This window comes from Helianthus annuus, chromosome 1 (assembly GCF_002127325.2).
Source record: "Helianthus annuus cultivar XRQ/B chromosome 1, HanXRQr2.0-SUNRISE, whole genome shotgun sequence".
NCBI lineage: Eukaryota > Viridiplantae > Streptophyta > Magnoliopsida > Asterales > Asteraceae > Helianthus > Helianthus annuus.
The window spans coordinates 9,740,368-9,765,231 of record NC_035433.2 but is presented as its reverse complement, the minus strand read 5'-3'; the positions used below and the strand labels follow the sequence as shown (position 1 = coordinate 9,765,231).

General features: G+C 41.9%; 1 protein-coding gene across 1 annotated transcript in view; it reads right to left on the bottom strand.

Annotated features, from left to right (window-relative positions):
- The window catches only part of LOC110865382 (putative receptor-like protein kinase At4g00960), a 35,267-nt gene extending 11,417 nt beyond the window's left edge, over nt 1-23,850 (bottom strand). The window contains exon 1 of the mRNA XM_022114629.2: nt 22,982-23,850. Coding sequence (XP_021970321.1) covers nt 22,982-23,771 — 790 coding nt within the window. The 5' untranslated portion in view covers nt 23,772-23,850. The remainder of the gene's footprint in view (nt 1-22,981) is intronic.
- Nucleotides 23,851-24,864: the final 1,014 nt, after the last annotated feature.

The window sequence follows — 24,864 nt, the reverse complement described above, 5'->3', positions numbered from 1 at the left end:
TGCCTATGGGCCTATACGGGTGTTGTATGCTATCCTATAGTATCTTATCATATCGTATTGAATCTTATCGTATAGTATAGTATCATATCGTATAGTGTATAATATAAGTCTCGTATAGGTTCCTATAAGTGTGATATCGTATCGTATAGTGTAGTATAGGCCCCGTATAGTTGTATAGGTGTAGTATCGTATAGCATAGTATAACCAAAGTCACGTATAGTGTAGTATAGTATAGTATAGTATAGTATAGTATAGTATAGTATAGTATAGACCTATACAGGTCCTAAACTACACATATAGCCCTATACGAGACTTATACTACACCTACAGGCCTACGTGGAACCTATGCTACATCCATAGGCCTATATGAGACCTATAAACCTATACGGGACCTATACAAGCCTTATACTACACCATATGATACGATACTACACATATAGGCCTATACGAGACGATACTACACATATATACATGACTTATACCACACTATACGATACGATAAGATACAATGTTATATTACACGTATAGGCCTATACGAGACCTATATTATACTATATGAAAGAATACTTAACAATGTTTTTTTTACTACACTATACGATACAATATGATCCGATAGGATACAATATTACATTACATGTATAGGCCAATACGAGATTTATACTACACTATATGTCACAATATTACATCCATAGGCCTATACGAGACCTATATTATAATATACGATAGAATACTTAACAATGTTTTTTATTTATCTATTTTTAAAAATTACTTATTATAAAAGTTTGCTAAAACGATAAATACTGTATAACAATGTTTTTTAAAAAAAATAAAAAAACCACCCTTTATTTTATATATGATGCGTATAGGCCTATACGCGGCGTATATAAATGGACAAATTTCCACATCATATCAGAAATTTTCTTGTAAATTGAAAAAGATGGCTATACACCGCGTATAAATCTATACACGGTGTATTTAAAGCTAGGGTTTAGTGTGCAAATAGGTATTTTGGTGCGCAAACATGTACATCCATTGAATATTGTGGCCTTGTGCAATTTAAATAGTCAACAAATCTAGGGAACGACTAGCATGTATATGGAAGTCAACTTAATTAAGTCGAAACAACATTCACTTTGAGCTCAAATTGATGTCAAAATTTGAAGATCGATTGATCATTCATTTGCTTTTTTTATCTGAGGACCTAGATCAGTTTTACGGATCTAAACAATTTATTGCTTCAAATGAAAACATATACACAATATATAAATGTGTGTTATCTTAAAAATAGTTTCATATATTAACTATTACGAACTTCAGGTATATATACAAATGATTAGAAGGTCAGCTACAAAATCTAAGAGCATGGCCAATATGCGGGTATATATTCATCATAAATACACGTACAAACCTTTGTAGCATTTAAAAGAAAAAAGTTATAGGAAGAATAGGATTAGAAGTTAGCCATTGATTTTGAAAATAAAGGGTTGTGAGTGTGTCACGTTTTCAAAAATAAAGGGTTGCTGCCCTTACAAACGGCAGAACCGTCAGTGGCGGATTCAGAAACTTTTTTCAGTGGGTTCGTTTTGGTAGACTCTCACTAAATTTTCCATATCATACAAGATTCTTACTAATTTTTTCTATTTTTTTTCCATCCTGAGTGGGTTCATGTGAACCCACAAAACAGGGCTGGATCTGTTGGTGCACTTGTGTCTGTACTTTGTCTGTATTCGGTCTATATGAACGATGTCCTTGGTAGTCTGTAAGTTGACCAAGTCAACCATCCTCCGGATTGACTTGGCCAACAGTTAACATATGTTTGATATGTTTGTCTGCATCGAAGGATAGCCTCGAAGGATATTGTTGATCCTTCGAGATGCTCGAAAGATAGGCTTCGAATGATAGACCTCGAAAGGTGATCTTTCGAGGTCAATGCTGATCCTTCGATTACCTTGTCCTCGATAGATGATCCTTCGGACCATCTATCGGATCCTTCGATGAGACATCATGAGCTGGGTATATATATACCCATGCAGTGTAGTGTGAAAGTTAAGATACACACAGACAAGAACAGAGAGCATTCTGTCCGAAACTCACACACACACACACTTTGAGAGTTTGCAAACTGATTGTAAACATTGTGCTTGTAACCGGAACCTTCATACGTATTAATACAGTGGTGTTAATCGGTGAATCTTGTGTGTTTGTTTCTATACTTGCTTCATCTCGGTTTGCCTACTAGCTTGGATTCCGCACTTGCTAGTGGGTTAGTATAACAAGGTTTAGGTTCGTAATCCTCCGCGAAAAGGGACCTACAAGTGGTATCAGAGCTTGGCTCTTTACCTTGTTTAAAACCGGGTTGTTCGAGTTCTTTGGTGTGTTTGGACACTAGGTTTAGCACCCGTTTTTGGTGGTTTTTCTTGCTTTTCTAAACTGAAAAACGGTTTCTAAACCTTCGGGAGTGTTCAAGGTTGGGTTGGGTAACTTAAAAACTTGTTTTTAAGTGACTTTGATTTTTCCGGCCATATCTCCGGTGTGTTTCCGGTGACCAGATCTTGTTGATAAGGTTGCCATTTTGGGTAAACTTTTTGAAAGTCAAATAGTTGGTGGAAAAGTTGGTGGCAGAACATCCTTTCTGCCGAAAGTTGGCTCACCAACCACATCAACTTTTCACCAACCTGTCGTACTTTTCGTCAGTGTGTCAGAGCATTCGAAAGATATCCTTCGACATCGAAAGATATCCTTCGACATCTTTCGATCAAAGGCAGCTCGAAAGATAAGCATCTTTCGTTTAGTCTTTCGGAGTCTAGGCATTATCTTTCGTTTCTGGAATCTTCTCGAAAGATAAGGATCGTTCGTGTTGGTGAATCTTTCGAGATTAGTGTTCGAAAGATAAGGATCTTTCATTGTGAATCTTTCGAGACCTGTGTTCGAAACATAAGGAGAATCTTTCGAAATCATCTTTCGAAAGATAAGGATCCTTCGTGTGATCAATCTTTCGAAATCAATCCTTCGAAGTCTTTGTTCGAAACTCAACAGGGATCTTTCGAACCTTGTTGATCATTCGAACAAGCATTGATCTTTCGAACAAGTCAGTATCTTTCGATTCTTAGTTGTTTGTGTTTTTAACAGTTTGTGGTGTGTAGGTTTGGTAGTTAATATTTGATCAAAATGAGCTGTACAAGTCCATGGGATTGGAGTTTGGACTCACGAAACAATCAAGAGTTAGTGACTGCTGCAGATTGGGCAAAGAGTATGGTTCCACAGCCATCAATCAGTCCAAGTCAATGGGCTTTGGTATCCAATCAAAGTCAAAGTCTTCAGAACCTTCTGATTAGTGAGAGTGAAACTGGCAGCAACAATCGTCCACCCAAGTTGAACCATATGAACGATTTTCCATCATGGAAAAACCGCTTTCACACATATGTCCAAGGACAAAGCACTGATCTTTGGACGTGTTTCATCAATGCGTTCAATACTAATCTTGAAACTGCTGCGTCAACTTCAGAGGGTTATGCAAATATGCTTGAAAATGACAAGAAGGCTTATGAATTGGAGAAAAAGGCCTTTGCCACACTTACTCAAGCACTAAACAAAGACATCTACCATCAGTTCTCATATTGCAAGACCACGAAAGCTTTGTGGGATGCCTTAGTTGCTAGAGGAGAAGGCAATGCAGCTGCTCGAAAATCTCGGCATGATTTGTTGAAGAAAGAGTTTGAATCCTTTCAGTTTTTGGAAAACGAGACTCTGAATGATATGATCACACGTTTCTATCATTTGATTAGTGAGATGTGTGCTTATGGAGTTGTCGCTACTCAACAAGAAATGGTGAGTAGATTTGCTGACGCCTTACCTCCAAAGTGGAGTTCTTTCATTGAACTGTTGAAACATACTGGAACTCTAGATCAAGTCAACATCTATGAGTTCATTCAAAAGCTGGAACATAAAAATGATGAAGAAATTAGGAAAGCGAGGCGTGCTCCAGCTCCTCAGAATACCGAAATGTATCTTCCAGGATTCGATGTATTGGCAAGATCTGCTGCAGCTCAGCAACAGCAACCTAAGCTGCAGACTGCATTTGTGTCCAATACAAGTTCAAGTTCCTTTCCGTTTTCTCAGTCAACAGCTGCCCCACCACAACCTCAATTCGATCCGAGGTCCTACATTCCTGTTCCAACACAGCCACAACCACAACCTCAACAACAACAACAGCAGGCTCACTATACAAGCAATCCTCAACCTCAACCCCAAAGTCATCACACAATCCGAGTCGACAACTCAAATCTTTCACACCTTAGCATTGAAGTCGCTAAGGAACATATGGAGATTATCAACACCATGGTCAGTGCATACTGTGGTTTGGTAGCAGGTCAGCTTGGAAACATCAACATGACCAATGAAGATTATGATCAGATCGACAAGGAAGAAATGGAGTTGATGGATATTAAATGGGCTTTTGCTAGTGCGGTTAGAAGGGCGAAAGATTTCATGGCACGAACTGGAAGAACTTCGTTGGAAGGAAAGAAAAACACGAAGTATGGGTTTGATATTAATGCCGTCACGTGCTTTAATTGTGGCGAGAAAGGGCACTTTAAACGTGAGTGCACTCGACCAACAAAACACGGCAATCACAACCCTTTCAGAAACCAGACGAATGTGAATGCCCAACAAGAAAACCGTGAAAGGAGGATGGTGGCAGTGAATAACAATCAGGGACAGCCTGGAACTACCAATCACAATCGGGCTTTAGCTGTTCAAGCTGATGAAGGATGTGACTGGTCAGTGCAGTTTGGTGAAGGAGATCAGGGAAGTGGAACTGCATTGTATGCTAAGGTCATCGAGCAGGTTCAAAAAGAAGAATTTTCTGGAAGCGATGACAGTTCTGGTTATTCTGGCAGTTCGGATGAAGAAGGCTCTGTTTCTGGGGATAATCACTCAGAGCCTGATGTGAATGAAGAAGGAGATGATGATATTCAGGAGCTACTGAATGAAGCTGATGAGCTTAAATGTCAGAAATCAATTCTGATTAGGAAGGCTGCTGCTACATCAACGGAAATGGAAAAGCTATTTTCTGAAGATGGAGCTTTTTCTTTTCAAACTGCCTTTATGGCAAACGGCTCAGCCTCTACCAGTCAGGTAACTTCTGAACCACCTGCTCCTAGTATTTGTAAATCATGTGCAGAGATGAAGCTTGAATCAGAAAAGCTTCATAGTCATAACCAGAATTTGGTTGTTGAACTGTCGAAATGCAAAGAGGCAAACATGGCTTTAACCCGGAATGAAAAAGAATTTAAATCTGTAATAGAAACTTTAAAGAAAAATGTGTCCGAGGTTAACAAAGTAGTTTACCACAAGCAAGTGAGTATAAATGAATATATTAACATTGTGGAAGAAACTAAAAAGCAATTAGCCATTGCCCAATGCGAACATGATGCGATCAAACAGAAATTGGATAGTTATTCTAACTCCCAATTTGTGCTTGATCACATCATCGACGTTCAACAACTAAAGGGAAATCAGAAAGGTATAGGGTATAACAAATGTCCGCCCCCCTTGATGAACAACTATACCAAGATGCCTGATGAGGAAGAAATGCCTCGATATGAACCCAGTGTGCCTCTTGATGTTGAGGAGTTTACTACTGGCCTTGGGTTCAAACCGGACAATTCCTCAAACACAACCTCTGAAGAACAAGAAACTTCACCATCCATGAAGCAAAGTCCTCCAATTATCGAGGACTATGAGACATCGGATGATGAATCAGAAGTGGCTGTAAGTGATCAGGATAAATCACTTAGCAAGATGAAAGGAGTAGATATTCCACGAGAGAATCACATCCTTTGTGATCCTGATACTCCTGAGGTTCCATCTGTTGAGAAGCAAGTGATTGATCCTGTCAAGGTTGATAAGACAGGTGTGTCTACTGTTAAAAGCAGTAATGTGTTGTACACTTTGGTTGGAGATAATAAAATCTACTCAGATCATGTTTTTCCAATTAAAAATGTAAATAAATCTTTGATTGATAAAGTCTTTGAAGACAATACAAACAAATTTTTGGGAAAAACACTTCCGGGAATTGTGGTAACACAATGTGATCCAATTCCTAAGGCTGAGATCAGGAAACAGTTTGGTAATCAAAAATCTCCAACCACTCAACAACCTACTGCTTCTAAGGGTAAACAACAACAACGAGCTCCAAAGCCAAAGGCTAAGATTGAATCAAAAGGAGCTCGTTACATGAAGAAAGGAAAAGATGTTAAGTTTGTAGCATCAAAAGGTACAGATAAAATTGAGACTTTTGAAAACAAATCAAACACTGATTTTGTACAACAAGTCAAGATTTTGAAACGTAACAGTGATAACAATTACACCCAACACACAAACGGGTGTGATGAAAGAGCAAGTACCTCAGGTTCTACAGGCTCAACATCTGGTAGTCGATCAAGTTCTCCTAAGTCTGTTGAAAGGAGAACTTGTTTCAAATGTGGAGAAATTGGGCACATTATCAGAAATTGCCCAAATGCTCCAAAGAAGAAATTTGTTGAGAAAACTCCACCTGAAACAGTTCACCCTCAACGTCGGTCAGTTTCACCTAAACAAGATAAACGAACGGTAAAAGAACAAGAATCTAAACAACGACGTAAGAACATAAAAACTGTTGAAAAAGCTTTAAAATCTGAAGTTAAAACAGTGCAAAAGGAACCAAGTGTGTCACAACCTGTAAAACCAGAATCTTCAAAAACTGGTAGGCATAGACAAACTTGGTTACCTAAGTCGGGTGACAATTCAGGGGGAGCAGTTGTTCTTGAAAACCATCAAGAGATAGAGCTTACGTATCGTGATGCCAAGGGACGACCCAAGACCACTAAGGCTTGGGTCCCCATTCTCAACTGATGTGTTTAATTGACATGTGCAGGATGTTCTAGGAGGAACTATTAATAGTCATTGGATTGTTGATAGTGGAGCATCCAGGCACATGACTGGCGACTTACGGCTCCTATACGATGTGAGAAATATTAGAGGAGGGTATGTTGCTTTTGCGGGTGATAAAGGTGGGTACATCACTGGAGAAGGAAGTATCTCCAATGGCATCGTGTGCTTTGATAAGATCAATTATGTGAAACAAATTGATCACAATCTTCTGAGTGTGTCGCAAATCTGCGATAAAAAGTTCTCAGTGATTTTTGATGATGCTGGCTGCTATGTGCTGAAACCTGGTTTCAAAATTCCACAAGAATGGATTCTCTTATCGGCTCCGAGAGTTAATGATCTTTATATTCTCGATATGAGCCAGGCGATTACTACATCTGCACAAGTCACTTGCTTTGTCTCAAAAGCCACAGGAAAGGAGTCTATCTCTTGGCACAGAAGAATGGGACACATTCACTTGAGAAAGATGAACCATTTGGTGAAAAATAATCTTGTGAATGGTGTGCCTGTGAGAAGTTTTCATTTGCAAGATATCTGTGTCTCGTGCCAAAAGGGGAAGCAAACGAAGAAGTCTCACCCTTTGAAGAAAATCAACACTGTCAGCATGCCTCTCGAACGTCTTCATATGGACCTTTTTGGACCTATGAAGCACAAGACAACGTTTGGTGATGCTTATTGTTTAGTAGTTACTGATGACTACTCTAGATTTTCTTGGGTATCTTTTATGGCACACAAGAGTGAAACTCCTGGCATCCTCAAGGATCTTCTTACAATGTTAGAAAATCTCTATACGTTGAAAGTGAAAAGGATCCGAAGCGACAATGGAACTGAATTCAAGAATCAAGTTATGGATGAGTTTTGTACTTCTAAAGGCATTCTTCATGAGTACAGTTCTCGATATACTCCACAACAAAATGGTGTCGCTGAGAGGAAGAATCGAACTGTGACAACTCGAAATTTAGAACCTTTCGTTATGTGATTAGTTGAATGATTAAACTTAATGATAACGTGAACCTTTATGTGATATGTGCTTTATTATGTGTGCGTTGGTATATTTATGTATGCGTTATATGCGAGCCGAGAACCCAACATGAAACAACAAAGAACCCGACTCGAGACCATGAGGTCTCGAGTGAATAGTGACCGAATGGGCCTTTGGGCCGAAAACCTTTTGGCCGGTTGGGCCTTTGGGCCGTAACCCCCCCCCCCACTCGAAACCCACTAAGGGTGCACACACTTGAACTAGCCTATATATACCACCCTTAGTTATTTGTTACCACTTTGTTGAACATTACAACACACACACTCTCCTACTTCTCTCTCACCTAAACTCTAGAACACAAACACTTCATCATTCTCGGATTTTGACTTGGATCGGCTCACACACACACCCGGTTGGAAGCTTTACACACACACCCTCGAAACCCATTAACCGGTTAGTGCTTTTAATGTTTATGGATTTATGTTAGTCATGCTAAATGATAAAATGCATGAGATGATGTTTATTGTTAGTGTTTCTTGATGATTATTGTTGAATGCTTAGTGATAGTATGTTCATGCTATGATTGTGCTTAAATAGATGTATGAATGAGATGATGTTTTATGTGTGTTAAAAAGTTAGTGTTGGAATGTGTTCATGTGTTAAATAAAGTTTAAACTACTAGACTTGATGATTCATGAAATCGGTTTACATATGTCATGAAATCGGCTAAGGAGTATGTTTGTCATGTTAGGATGCATGCTAGTAAATTGTATCTTGATGGTTGTTCATAGTTTTGTTTGAATAAAGGATGAATACTTGATGAATATGGGTTTGAATATATGAAGAACACTTTGAATGATAGTTGAAGATTAAAAACCCTTGTGATTTTGATCCATCTTTGACTAATAGCCTGATTAGGAAATATGTTAGTGGAATCCTATTGGTTATTTCCTGATTTAGGGCCTGATTATATTGTACCATTTGGCTGACCACATCTGCATCAACACGTGAACTTGAAAACGACAGCTTACGACTCGCAATCACCTAGTTGCGACTCGCAACCACAGCGTGATGACTCGAGACCACGCGGTTGCGACTCGCAACCATAACAGGACAAGCCGAGACCACAGGTTACGAGTCCCGTTGCGACTCGAGACCTTAGCATGATGAACCGAGACTACGGTTGCGACACCGGTTGCGACTCGCAACCACCTGAGATCAGCACACACAGCATGACTCGAGACCATGCTTGCGAGTCCGGTTGCGACTCGAGACCACACTTTTGGGCCTTAGTTAATGGGCCAGACTGATGGGCTTCTGTGTTAACTGCTTTTACGTGTTTAGGCCTAAGTAGTTGGACTGAACTTGTGAACCGTATGTGCTACTGTTGATTAGGAACACTGTGAACTGTTACTGCTAAACGTGCTTGCCAAACGTGTTGAACATTTGTGCACTACTTGGTTCGAATCTGATTATAAGTGATATCCGTGTTAGGACGTAACTGACTACTTGCGACTTGATTGACTTTCTGTGATTAACTGCCGAGCAAACCAAGGTGAGTTCACACCCTCTACAAAGCATGGGATTCCCTGGGTTGGGAACGGGGTTAAGGAACGTGGATTCCTCGTCCTCCTTGGGTAGGACGTCTGTGGTTCAGGAATGTGATTCCTCGTCCGGATGGACGGATAAACGTACTAGACTAAAACTCTATCACGAAGTCCCTCCTTTTTGTATCGACTAATCGCCTGGCCAATGGCGAGCGGGTCATTAGTTAGATAGCGCTATTTAGGTCTGACAAGCCTCACACCGTGCCGCAGAGGACGGGCGTGAACTAATGGATCTGGGGCACGTCAATGATGATAGACATTGATGTTTTCAGGGCACATAAACATGACTACAGTCAGCAGTCGATATGGTAACGAGTCTAGTGTACGCATGGGGTAGCCCCCACGGCCGAAATGCCTGATAACTATCATGGGGTAGCCCCCACGGCCGGAGTGCCGGAGTAACTGGGAACGAACATGTCACGTTTTTAAACTATGGGGTAACCCCCACGGCAGGATGCCAGTTAAAGTAAACTGTTTTCGAAACAACTAAAACGAACGCCCACCCGTGAACTCACTCAACTAGTTGTTGACTCGTTACTGCATGCTTTGCAGGACCATAGGTACTCAACTGGAGCTTGCATGGAGGAGGATCGTTGTGGGACACGGATTGCTGCGTGCTATGTTAAACTTGGAAACTTTTGAACTTATGTTATAACTTTAAACTTATGCTTCCGCTTGCAACTTAAACTTATTTGTTTTGGAACACCAATCGTATTGGTTAAACTTTTATAATTACTTATGTGCTTGTTCAGTATGATTGGTGGCTGGATCCTGGTCAGTCACGCCTCCAAGCGGTAGTACTCCGCAGGTGGGATTTTGGGGGTGTGACAGATTGGTATCAGAGCCATTGGTTATAGTGAACTTGGTTTTAATAAAGGAGAAACGTTTTTGTTAAAACCAGACTATAACCGGAACAGTGCTCAACGGTCCACAACGACACTTCGCTCCTCATGCAAGGCTCGACGTTCTAGGTAATATGATGTATGTATATTGCCTACTTGTTAGTTACGTAGTACATTGCTCATGGTATGCTTGATTAGTATAGCTACTGTTGTTTGAACACGTGTGTGCTTACTCTGTCCTACTATCGTACTTTCGCGAACCTCTCTCACACGTGTTACTCTTATTATGAAGAACCATGTCTGGACGCGTTAACATGACACAAGCCCAGTTGACGGCTTTGATCAACGAACGAGTTGCCGCAGCGCTCGCAGCTGCACACGCAGGAGGTATATCCTGCAGTCCGAAATTGTTCTAGGATCATTTGGATCCTACTCTCGTGAACCAACCTTTGTGTTAAACTCTGTCTTTTCTTTCACCTACCTTAGGTCAGTATGCTCAGGCACCGGTGTGCACTTTTAAGACCTTTATGGACTGTCGACCCACTACTTTTAGCGGCACTGAAGGAGCAGTAGGTCTCCTACACTGGTTTGAGAAACTGGAGTCTGTGTTCGAAATGTGTGAATGCCCTGAAGCGCGCAGGGTGAAGTATGCTACTGGTACTCTCGAGGGTTTGGCCCTCACGTGGTGGAATGCTCAAGTGCAGATGTTAGGGTTGGTTGCTGCCAACGCCACCCCATGGGAAACTTTCAAGGAAATGATCAGGGAGGAATACTGCAGTCGTGACGACATTCACAAACTGGAAGATGAGTTCTACAATCTTAAGATGTCGGGGTCAGAGATTGAAGCATACACTAAGAGATCGCATGAGCTTGCCTTGTTGTGTCCTACTATGGTGGATCCTCCGTATAAACGAATTGAACTCTATCTCAAGGGCTTGGTGCCAGAGATCCAAAGTCATGTGACTTCAGCAAACTTGACTACTATCCAGCAGGTTGTACAGTTGGCTCACCGTCTCACTGACCAAGCGGTGGAGCAGAACAAGTTACCAAAGCGTATAGGTGCTGCAACTACTTCTGGTACTTCTAGTGGGGATAAACGGAAATGGGATGGAACTTCAAGTAGGGGTTCAACTTCGGTGCAAACTCAGTCTCAGCAGAGAAAGACGGACGATCACAAGAGCCCCAGTCAGCAATCGTCCGGTGGTCAAAGTCACGGTGGGTACAAGGGGAATCACCCCAAGTGCAATCGTTGCAACCTACACCACAGTGGGCCATGCGCCAGGGGCAACTGTCATCGGTGCAACAAGCCTGGCCATGTTGCCAAGGATTGCAGGAGCGCATACCCCGCCAATCAGAATCATCAGCAACCTCAGCAGAACCAGCGACAGCAACAGGGTAACAACAAAGGGTGCTTTCAATGTGGAGCTGAAGGCCACTTCAAGAAAGATTGTCCCCAACTGAACCAGAACCACAACAACAATCAAGGGAATGGTAACAATGGGAACAACAACAATGGTGCTAGGGGACGAGTGTTCGTGATTGGTCAAGGTGAAGCAAGGAATGATCCCAACGTGGTGACGGGTAAGTTCCTTCTCGACGACTTTTACGTTACAGTCTTATTTGATTCGGGTGCCGATACTAGCTATGTGTCACTAGAAGTTAGTAAGATGCTTAAGCGTATTCCTACACCCCTGAGCGACAAACACACCGTAGAGCTAGCTAATGGTAAGAGTTTGGAAGCCTCACACGTAGTCAAGGGTTGCCAGCTTATTCTCGCTAATCAGACCTTCGCTATCGATCTTATTCCTATTGTCTTGGGTAGTTTCGACGTTGTCATTGGGATGGATTGGTTATCCCAACATCGAGCAGAGATTCTTTGCAACGAGAAGATCGTTCGTATTCCTGGTTTAGGTAGTGAACCTCTCATGATTCGTGGCGACAAGAGAAGTGCTGTTGAGAACATCATCTCTCTTCTTAAGGCTCAGAAATGCTTACGAAAGGGCCACACTGCGATTTTGACTCTAGTTACTGATACCACAGAGAAGGAGAAGAAATTAGAAGATTTTCCCGTTGTACGCGACTATCCTGAGGTATTCCCTGAGGAATTGCCTGGTCTTCCGCCCCATCGCCAAGTCGAGTTTCAGATTGATTTAGCTCCTGGAGCCGCGCCTGTAGCCCGTGCACCTTATCGATTAGCGCCATCAGAGTTGGAAGAACTCTCCACGCAACTACAAGAACTCTTGGATAAGGGTTTTATTCGTCCTAGCTCATCGCCTTGGGGAGCTCCAGTACTTTTTGTGAAGAAGAAGGATGGTACCTTCAGAATGTGTATCGACTATCGTGAACTCAACAAGGTGACTGTGAAGAATCGTTATCCTCTACCGCGCATTGACGACTTGTTCGACCAGTTGCAGGGGTCGAGCTACTATTCAAAGATCGATCTGAGATCGGGATATCACCAGTTGAGAGTTCGAGAAGAGGATGTCTCTAAGACGGCCTTTAGAACTCGTTATGGGCACTATGAGTTTCTGGTCATGCCGTTTGGGCTGACGAACGCACGACTTATTCTGGAACTCCTTCGGAAGGAACAGCTTTACGCGAAATTCTCGAAATGCGACTTCTGGCTTCGAGAGGTCCATTTCCTAGGGCATGTGGTGAACAAGGATGGGATTCACGTTGATCCATCCAAAGTGGAATCTATTAAGAACTGGCCTGCGCCTCGCACACCAAAGGAAATTCGCCAATTTTTGGGATTGGCAGGTTACTACAGGAGATTCATCAAGGATTTTTCTAAGATCGCGCAGCCTCTCACATTGTTAACACAGAAGGGCGTTGTCTATTATTGGGGAAATGCACAAGAGTTAGCTTTTCAGCATCTAAAGGATAGACTTTGTAGTGCACCTATTCTTTCACTGCCAGAGGGCACAGATGATTTTGTGGTTTACTGTGATGCATCAATTCAAGGTCTTGGTTGTGTATTGATGCAACGAGATAAAGTCATAGCCTACGCCTCACGACAACTCAAAGTTCACGAGAAGAACTACACGACGCATGATTTAGAGCTGGGAGCTGTTGTCTTCGCACTTAAACTATGGCGGCATTACCTGTACGGAACCAAGTGCGCCATCTACACCGACCACAGAAGTTTAGAACACATATTCAAGCAGAAGGAACTGAATATGCGGCAGCGACGATGGGTCGAACTGCTGAATGACTATGAGTGCTCTATCAGATATCACCCGGGCAAGGCCAATGTTGTGGCAGACGCCCTCAGTCGAAAGGACACTACGCCTAAGCGCGTAAGAGCTTTACAACTCACGATCCATTCTAGTCTACCTTCGCAAATACGAGCTGCTCAGATAGAAGCACTGAAACCAGAAAACGTTAGAGCTGAAGCTCTACGCGGGTCAAGGCAACGCTTAGAACAGAAGGAAGACGGTGCTTATTATGTGACAGGACGTATCTGGGTCCCACACTATGGCGACTTACGAGAACTTGTGATGGATGAAGCGCACAAATCCCGCTACTCGGTACACCCTGGTTCGGACAAGATGTACCACGATATTAAGACTACGTATTGGTGGCCTAGCATGAAGGCCCACATAGCAACTTATGTCAGCAAGTGTTTGACTTGTGCGCGAGTCAAGACGGAATATCAGAAACCCTCAGGCCTACTCCAACAACCAGAGATACCACAATGGAAATGGGAGCAAATTTCCATGGATTTTGTTACTGGCCTACCTAGATCACAGCGCGGAAACGATACTATCTGGGTGATCGTGGATCGACTCACGAAATCCGCACACTTCTTGGCAATCAAGGAAACAGACAAATTCTCCACTCTGGCGGAGATATACCTCAAGGAAGTTGTTTCGAGGCACGGGGTGCCCACCTCTATCATCTCTGATCGAGATGCACGTTTTACTTCGGAACTGTGGCAGGCAATGCACAAGTCTTTTGGCTCACGTCTAGATATGAGCACAGCGTATCACCCACAGACGGACGGGCAGTCCGAGCGAACTATTCAAACCTTAGAAGACATGCTCCGTGCATGTGTAATCGACTTTGGCAACAGCTGGGAAAGACATCTGCCACTTGTGGAATTTTCATACAATAACAGCTACCACACCAGCATTAAAGCTGCTCCGTTTGAGGCATTGTACGGACGTAAATGCCGGTCACCTCTCTGTTGGGCAGAGGTGGGGGATAGTCAGATCACTGGTCCAGAACATGTGGTAGACACTACTGAGCGGATCGCTCAAATACGACAACGCATGGCGGCCGCTCGTGACCGTCAGAAGGCCTACGCCGATAAGGGCAGGAAACCACTTGAGCTCCAGGTTGGGGAGCGGGTATTACTCAAAGTTTCACCCTGGAAGGGTGTGGTTCGCTTTGGTAAACGCGGCAAACTCAACCCACGGTACGTTGGACCTTTTGAAATCATCGAGAAAATAGGCAAGGTGGCCTACAGACTGAAATTACCAGCAGAACTCGGGGCAGTTCACAACGTTTTCCATGTGTCGAATCTGAAGAAGTGTCTGTCAGATGAGACGCACGTAGTTCCTCTGAGGGAACTCACGATCGACGAACAGTTGAAATTCGTCGAAGAACCTGTCGAAATCACGGACCGGGATGTTAAGGTCCTCAAGAGCACTAGAATACCTCTCGTTCGAGTTCGTTGGAACTCACGTCGCGGCCCAGAGTTCACCTGGGAGCGCGAAGATCGGATGAAACAAAAGTATCCCCAACTGTTTGAGAACAGTACAAACGCTACTGAGGCTGAAGCTACGGAATTTCGGGACGAAATTCCAGATCAACGGGGGGTGGATGTGACACCCCAGGAAAACCGGGAAAACCATGCAACTTGACTAGCTTCCTCAGTGAGTGCCATCAAATTTCGGGACGAAATTTCTTTCAACTTGGGGATGATGTGACAACTCGAAATTTAGAACCTTTCGTTATGTGATTAGTTGAATGATTAAACTTAATGATAACGTGAACCTTTATGTGATATGTGCTTTATTATGTGTGCGTTGGTATATTTATGTATGCGTTATATGCGAGCCGAGAACCCAACACGAAACAACAAAGAACCCGACTCGAGACCATGAGGTCTCGAGTGAATAGTGACCGAATGGGCCTTTGGGCCGAGAACCTTTTGGCCGGTTGGGCCTTTGGGCCGTAACCCCCCCCCCCCACTCGAAACCCACTAAGGGTGCACACACTTGAACTAGCCTATATATACCACCCTTAGTTATTTGTTACCACTTTGTTGAACATTACAACACACACACTCTCCTACTTCTCTCTCACCTAAACTCTAGAACACAAACACTTCATCATTCTCGGATTTTGACTTGGATCGGCTCACACACACACCCGGTTGGAAGCTTTACACACACACCCTCGAAACCCATTAACCGGTTAGTGCTTTTAATGTTTATGGATTTATGTTAGTCATGCTAAATGATAAAATGCATGAGATGATGTTTATTGTTAGTGTTTCTTGATGATTATTGTTGAATGCTTAGTGATAGTATGTTCATGCTATGATTGTGCTTAAATAGATGTATGAATGAGATGATGTTTTATGTGTGTTAAAAAGTTAGTGTTGGAATGTGTTCATGTGTTAAATAAAGTTTAAACTACTAGACTTGATGATTCATGAAATCGGTTTACATATGTCATGAAATCGGCTAAGGAGTATGTTTGTCATGTTAGGATGCATGCTAGTAAATTGTATCTTGATGGTTGTTCATAGTTTTGTTTGAATAAAGGATGAATACTTGATGAATATGGGTTTGAATATATGAAGAACACTTTGAATGATAGTTGAAGATTAAAAACCCTTGTGATTTTGATCTATCTTTGACTAATAGCCTGATTAGGAAATATGTTAGTGGAATCCTATTGGTTATTTCCTGATTTAGGGCCTGATTATATTGTACCATTTGGCTGACCACATCTGCATCAACACGTGAACTTGAAAACGACAGCTTACGACTCGCAATCACCTAGTTGCGACTCGCAACCACAGCGTGATGACTCGAGACCACGCGGTTGCGACTCGCAACCATAACAGGACAAGCCGAGACCACAGGTTACGAGTCCCGTTGCGACTCGAGACCTTAGCATGATGAACCGAGACTACGGTTGCGACACCGGTTGCGACTCGCAACCACCTGAGATCAGCACACACAGCATGACTCGAGACCATGCTTGCGAGTCCGGTTGCGACTCGAGACCACACTTTTGGGCCTTAGTTAATGGGCCAGACTGATGGGCTTCTGTGTTAACTGCTTTTACGTGTTTGGGCCTAAGTAGTTGGACTGAACTTGTGAACCGTATGTGCTACTGTTGATTAGGAACACTGTGAACTGTTACTGCTAAACGTGCTTGCCAAACGTGTTGAACATTTGTGCACTACTTGGTTCGAATCTGATTATAAGTGATATCCGTGTTAGGACGTAACTGACTACTTGCGACTTGATTGACTTTCTGTGATTAACTGCCGAGCAAACCAAGGTGAGTTCACACCCTCTACAAAGCATGGGATTCCCTGGGTTGGGAACGGGGTTAAGGAACGTGGATTCCTCGTCCTCCTTGGGTAGGACGTCTGTGGTTCAGGAATGTGATTCCTCGTCCGGATGGACGGATAAACGTACTAGACTAAAACTCTATCACGAAGTCCCTCCTTTTTGTATCGACTAATCGCCTGGCCAATGGCGAGCGGGTCATTAGTTAGATAGCGCTATTTAGGTCTGACAAGCCTCACACCGTGCCGCAGAGGACGGGCGTGAACTAATGGATCTGGGGCACGTCAATGATGATAGACATTGATGTTTTCAGGGCACATAAACATGACTACAGTCAGCAGTCGATATGGTAACGAGTCTAGTGTACGCATGGGGTAGCCCCCACGGCCGAAATGCCTGATAACTATCATGGGGTAGCCCCCACGGCCGGAGTGCCGGAGTAACTGGGAACGAACATGTCACGTTTTTAAACTATGGGGTAACCCCCACGGCAGGATGCCAGTTAAAGTAAACTGTTTTCGAAACAACTAAAACGAACGCCCACCCGTGAACTCACTCAACTAGTTGTTGACTCGTTACTGCATGCTTTGCAGGACCATAGGTACTCAACTGGAGCTTGCATGGAGGAGGATCGTTGTGGGACACGGATTGCTGCGTGCTATGTTAAACTTGGAAACTTTTGAACTTATGTTATAACTTTAAACTTATGCTTCCGCTTGCAACTTAAACTTATTTGTTTTGGAACACCAATCGTATTGGTTAAACTTTTATAATTACTTATGTGCTTGTTCAGTATGATTGGTGGCTGGATCCTGGTCAGTCACGCCTCCAAGCGGTAGTACTCCGCAGGTGGGATTTTGGGGGTGTGACACGAACTATTATTGAAACTGCAAGAACAATGTTAGTAGAGTCGGAACTCCCTATTCAATTCTGGGGGGAGGCTGTATCGGCTGCATGCTACACGTTAAACAGAGTTCTTACAGTTAAGAGACATGGCAAGACTTGTTTCGAACTCCTTCAGAGAAGGAAACCGGATCTTTCTTACGTTGAACCGTTTGGTGCTCCTTGTACTATGATTGAGCCGGATGGAAAGTTTGGTGCAAGAGCTATCGAGGGTTTCTTCCTTGGATATGCTACTCCGAATTTTCGCGTTTGGAATCTAGCTACCAAAAAGATAGAGCTATGGAGTGAAGTTAGGGTTCAAAGGTACACGAGTCCTGTTAGGGCTCCGGGTGATCCGTGGATGTTCGATTATGATGGGCTATTTGACTCCTTCAATCTGCCAACCTTTGACGAAGAATCAGCAGCGGCTCGGATGTTGTTGGAAAGTGACAACGCTACTGTCTCGCCATTGGTTAGACCTATTATTGTTGATCCTCAAGTTTCTTCGTCTGTCAACAATATGGTTCAAAATGAGGTTTATGAAGATGCTGCTGACTATAATGACTCTTCTGAAGATGATGAATATCATGATGCAGCTGAAGGATCTTCAGCTCCAGCTGCTCCTGTTCAAGGTGCTTCTGGAGATACACCTCATACGCAGAATGTAGATACTGCTGAAGGGAATGCATCCACCTCTACCCACATTCCTGGTGTAGAGTTGGTTGTTGATCTTAATCTGAATAATTTGGGTATCAATGCTCGTGTGCCAGATAATCCTGAAATGAGGATTCACGATACCCATCCCCAGCAGAATATCATAGGAGATGTCCATCGCGGTGTGCAGACGCGTAATCAGCTGAGAAACAACCGGAATGCTGGGTTGTATTCAGCTATAAGAGAATCTGGCCAACAGAATGACTGGTCCTTCGCGTGTTACGTGTCACAAGAAGAACCAAAATCGTGGAAAGACGCTTTGAAAGATAATGCCTGGGTTGAGGCCATGCAAGAAGAATTACAGCAATTTCACAAGCTGGGTGTTTGGAAGCTTGTTGAAAAGCCTGAGAACTACAAGAAGATTGGCACTCGATGGGTCTTCAAATGCAAGAAAGACGACCGTGGAGTGGTTATTCGGAACAAAGCTCGTTTGGTCGTTCAAGGTTTTCGTCAGATAGAAGGGATCGACTACAACGAAGTCTATGCACCAGTTGCACGTCTGGAAGCTATTCGGATCTTTCTGGCTTATGCCTCATTCAAAGGATTCAAGGTTTACCAGATGGACGTCAAAAGTGCATTTCTACATGGTGTGGTTGAAGAAGAGGTATATGTCGAACAGCCTCCAGGTTTTGAAGATCCTGTTCATCCCGATCGGGTTTGGTTGCTCAACAAAGCTCTCTATGGTCTTCATCAAGCGCCACGAGCTTGGTATGCAACCTTATCTACATATCTGCTGGAGAACGGTTTTCGAAGAGGTCTTATCGATTGTACTCTCTTCATCAAAGAACAAGATGGAGATCTTCTTCTGGTACAGGTATATGTTGATGATATTATTTTTGGTTCTACTAATGATGTTTTGTGTAGGAATTTCGAGCGCATCATGCAGGATAAGTTCGAGATGAGTGCTATGGGGGAAATGAATTTCTTTTTGGGCCTACAAGTGCAACAAACGGAGTCTGGGATATTCATCCATCAGACTAAATATGTTGGAGACATCTTGAGCCGGTTCCAGATGTCCGATGCAACGCCCATTGGTACCCCACTGCCAACTAATCACGGAATTACACCAGACTTGAAGGGTGAACCTGTTAGCCCTTCATACTATCGCGCGATGATCAGATCCCTTATGTACCTCACAACATCAAGGCCAGATATAATGTACCCAACGTGCCTGCTTGCCAGATATCAAGTTAACCCGAAGGCCTCACATCTTGCTGCTGTCAAAAGGATTTTTCGTTATTTGAAGGCTTACCCCGACACCGGTCTGTGGTATCCTAGGGATAATAACTTTGACTTAGTCGCATTCAGTGATTCTGATTTTGGCGGATGTAAAATCGACGGCAAATCCACAACGGCTGGATGTCAGTTTTTAGGAAATCGCCTAGTCACATGGCAGTGCAAGAAGCAGACGTGTGTCGCTACATCAACATGCGAAGCTGAATACATTGCTGCCTCAAGTTGTTGTTCACAAGTTCTTTGGATCCAACAACAATTGCGGGACTACGGTTTTGAATTCCTAACTACTCCTATATATGTTGATAATTCCGCTGCTTTAGATATCACTAGAAATCCTGTGCAGCATTCAAAGACCAAACACATCGAAATCAAATATCACTTCATACGTGATTGCTTTGAGAAAAGGCTAATCGATGTTGTTAAGATCCACACCGATGACCAACGTGCCGACTTATTTACCAAAGCTTTTGACAAATCTAGATTTGACTTCTTATTATTGGTAAATGGCATTAAGGTCAAGCAAGAGTAAACCAACATCGGAAAATCATTTTCGTAAATATCTTTGTGTGTTTTTAAATTTATCTTAGTTTGTTGATTTTAGGGGGAGTAAATCCAAAAATCGGAAAATACAAAAACATCGAAAAATTTCAAAAACACAAAAACAATAGAAAAACAAAAATGAGTTTCCTGGCGAGCAAAAGAGAAAATGATAGTACATCAGTGGTCTATCCTAACCTCTTTAAACCTTAAATGAAAAACGATAAGCAGCTCTATATAAGATGTATCGGTAGGCTCACAATCATTTTAAAGTGTGCAGGGTGATATAAATCTTAATCGACTGAAGACCAGGTGGGAACCATTCATTGGCATATGGTCTTAGTACCGAAATTTCGTTTGATAGATTGCCGAGGTTCTGAGATATTCGGTCTTTATGCTGCTTATCATCTGGGTATCATGGTTGCTTCTATAAATAGACTAAGTCTAAGATCTTCCATGATACTATACATACGTGTACATATTACATACTGCATTCGACCTCAATAAGTGATAAACAATCACATGTCCAAATCAAATAAGTGATAAAATATCACATTTATCCGGGTGTCAAGTTCGTCTCTCTGCTGTACGGAAGTACTGACCTGTTCACGGACTTGCACCTGTGCCCTCATGCATACGAAAATCAAGTTCCTCTTCAATAAGTGATTATATCACAAAGGACTTGTTTTCAATTCAAAATAAGTGAGTATCTCACAATTTATACGGTCAAACAGATGATAATCGGTATACTCACCGGTAAGATGAACTCTCGTGCATACCTTGATACGGGAATGTGTCGTGATGTGGATGAACACCGGTCGGTAAGTATAAATCATACCTTAACGTATCCCCTCGCCATGATTACATCTGATAAGTTGAGTTTAAGTGGACAACAATACCGATAATTGTTATAGGATGCTTATCTTAATATTAACTAACTGAACAACAAGAGTGTTTTGGCATGACCGTACACTGATATGATTCTCTTACCCTCGAAACTCGCAAAAAGAATGTTTGTATATATTTATTTATTTTCTGCTTAACTTTTATTGTTTTCTTTTAAACAGTTTCGTCGTTTGGTGCATATCAGCACGACATTAGCGGTGATGTCGTTTGATAACACTCAAAGGATTTTAAATTGTTGTCTTTTACTTTCAAAAATACCAAAAAGATTTTAGGTGTGTTTTAATATAAACTTTATAAAAGCCAAAAAGATTTTATTTCTGCTTTATTTTCGATCGTACGATGTTGGAGCTCAAGTCTTCGTTACCTGAAACCTGAACGAAAACTGAACTGACTAAATCTTCATAAACGGTCGAAATTTGCAAGTTTTGAAAGTTAAAGACTAAAATTGACAAATTTATTAAACTTTCAAACTGTCGGACGGTGTTTGATTGTGACATGGTCATTCGTGTGTCATTTGTTTATTCTATATTCCAAGCAGTTGTTCTCATTACGCGTTTAGATTTCTTGCATGTGCAGATTCTAAAGGCAAGGAGAACATGGTCGATGACAAGCTTTGGAATGAAGACACGACGAGAAGGCGCTCAAAAGATGAAGATGATCGAGTAGCCGCTGACCATCATCAACACCACAAGGATCTCACTTCATAAAGATCAAGTCATTCACGAGCATAACTCAAGGGGGAGCTTATGTTAAGGGGGAGTTTTTCAACACACTGCTTACATGATACGGGTAGTTTGTTGATACACTCTCTGCTTTCAAGACGTGAAGACTTTGAAGATCCTCCGACATTGAAGACATGAAAGGACATCAGAGTTTGGTAACTCGAAGACCAAAGACCGTCGAAGTTCGAGACGAGTCTACAACTATAGAGATAAAGACAAAGCTACAGCCAAGGGGGAGTTTGTTGGTGCACTTGTGTCTGTACTTTGTCTGTATTCGGTCTATATGAACGATGTCCTTAGTAGTCTGTAAGTTGACCAAGTCAACCATCCTCCGGATTGACTTGGCCAACAGTTAACATATGTTTGATATGTTTGTCTGCATCGAAGGATAGCCTCGAAGGATATTGTTGATCCTTCGAGATGCTCGAAAGATAGGCTTCGAATGATAGACCTCGAAAGGTGATCTTTCGAGGTCAATGCTGATCCTTCGATTACCTTGTCCTCGATAGATGATCCTTCGGACCATCTATCGGATCCTTCGATGAGACATCATGAGCTGGGTATATATATACCCATGCAGTGTAGTGTGAAAGTTAAGATACACACAGACAAGAACAGAGAGCATTCTGTCCGAAACTCACACACACACACACTTTGAGAGTTTGCAAACTGATTGTAAACATTGTGCTTGTAACCGGAACCTTCATACGTATTAATACAGTGGTGTTAATCGGTGAATCTTGTGTGTTTGTTTCTATACTTGCTTCATCTCGGTTTGCCTACTAGCTTGGATTCCGCACTTGCTAGTGGGTTAGTATAACAAGGTTTAGGTTCGTAATCCTCCGCGAAAAGGGACCTACAGGATCCGCCACTGAGAACCGTCCCTTTTATGAGCGATATCTGTCATCTTTAGGAAAACCCTACCAGGGGCGACATTTCAGATGTGACTACACTAAAATGTTGCCCCCGATAAGGTCGGATTATCCAAAGGCTGGAAGACGAAGACATCACTCATGTTAGGGACCGTTACGTGGAAGCTTTTATTTCACAACTGACTTAAAGCTGATAACATAGGCATGTAATGTACCTGGTGGTGATGGAACAGGCGGAGATGGTGGCGAGGGAATTCTTGGGTTGATGTAAAATTCGTAAGTCTCATACCTGACATTACAACGTGCCATAAGAACTACTCCACCAAGTTTCCCGTTACAGCAGGATGGGAATTGATCAATCGCGAATTGCAAACAATCATTGCACTGCGACTGCGATAAACTTGGAATACACTGCGCAAGGCCGTAAAGTCTTGTAGAATTAGGCGCATTTGTGTCCTCCATTGCAAACTTGAGCGATGAACCCCCAGCAGCCGCTTCGCCTTGCAACTTGTTCATAAAGGGTAGGAGAATCCCATCGAATTGCTCCTTATTAGCGGCGTTATTAAAGTTGTTCGTGTAGGAAAGATCTTTCATCATATCATTATTCCCCAGTATAGGGGCACTAGAGTACTTCAACAAACAAAATTCATAATATATCACAGCTTCTGTTTGGTTAGGACAAAGTAATCTTAACACCAACTTAGACTCCCTCAAACAACCTATACACATGTTTAGCTCAACGTCGCCACGGCAAAGGAAAATCGCGTTGGCTATATGGCTTCCTTCACCGGCTGAAGAGTTCAAAAAACCGTAGTCTGAGTTGGTGGGCTGGAGAGACACCAAAACGGCATCAAGATTTCTACTGTAGTTGCTGTTGGGGGCATAGGTTGTATCGTTTTGACACTTTATGAATGGGTATGGCGGTTGGGCTTTGATGAGAAAATTAATTAGGTATATGAATATAAGACAGAATAAGAGGTGTGCTTTTCCGCTAAGCATTAGCATGTTTCTCTCACCCTCTTATGGGAGGAAGGGATCCCAACTACGGAAGATAATTAAAATAATAGATGGTAGAAGACGTTGGAGTCTCCTTGTGCAAAATATATATATTAAAGAATGGTGTTCTCATGTGATGTGTTGTGTTGATACTATTCAAATTTACATGTGATGGATACATACTTTTCAAAATTTACATATATATGTAGTAGAAGAAATACGTTTAAATACCTATTCTGGGTGGTATATAGGAAAGTAAAATTAAGTTAGGGGTGACTCCAAACCCTAAAGTGCCATAACCTCCTCCAATCACTCAATGTGATGGCACCACCTAAACTACTTTCTTCTTTTTTGTTCTTATAAAAAAATTAAGCATTTTAATATAAAGGGTTATGATCAAATACAAAGTAAAAATAAATAAGAAGGATTTTGATTCATTAATCTAAGATTTGGAGATTTGAGATTAATTTTAATTAAAAGAAGATAATGGAAAGGTATAAAAGAATTCTATATTTATTTACTTTCTCTTTCCACCTGCAAGACACATGTCAATTTCTCACATCAATTTAAAACGTTCATAACTTTTTCGTACAATATATTTTAAAAAAAAGTTCACCACAATAACGAGCATTTTTTATCTTTAATATGAGTATGATATTGCTATATATAAATAAAACAAAAAAAATCATTTTTACTGGTTTTTTTTTTGTATTGTGTTAAAGGTTCAGATTATTGTGTCTTTTACCTGGGTTTTGTTGATTACGTTTTTACTAGAACTTCTATACATTGTGTTATTATCAAAACTTATAACACAATGTTAATTTGGGTTCAGGCCACTGCGTTTTCATCAAAACTTATAACACAATTTATAACGCAATAAAGATCGTGTTATATTTGGGTACTCTATATATTGTGTTATAGGTTTTGGTCATTGTGTTTATTTTGCTATCCATTGTGTTTTAAGTGTTGTTCATTGTGTATTAGTATATTGTCTATTGTGTTTTAGTTTGTTGTCCATTGTGTCTTTTATTTGCTCTCACTAATTGTGTCTTTTATCTGTCGTCATCAATTGTGTTTTTAGTCTACTTTCCATTGTGTTTTT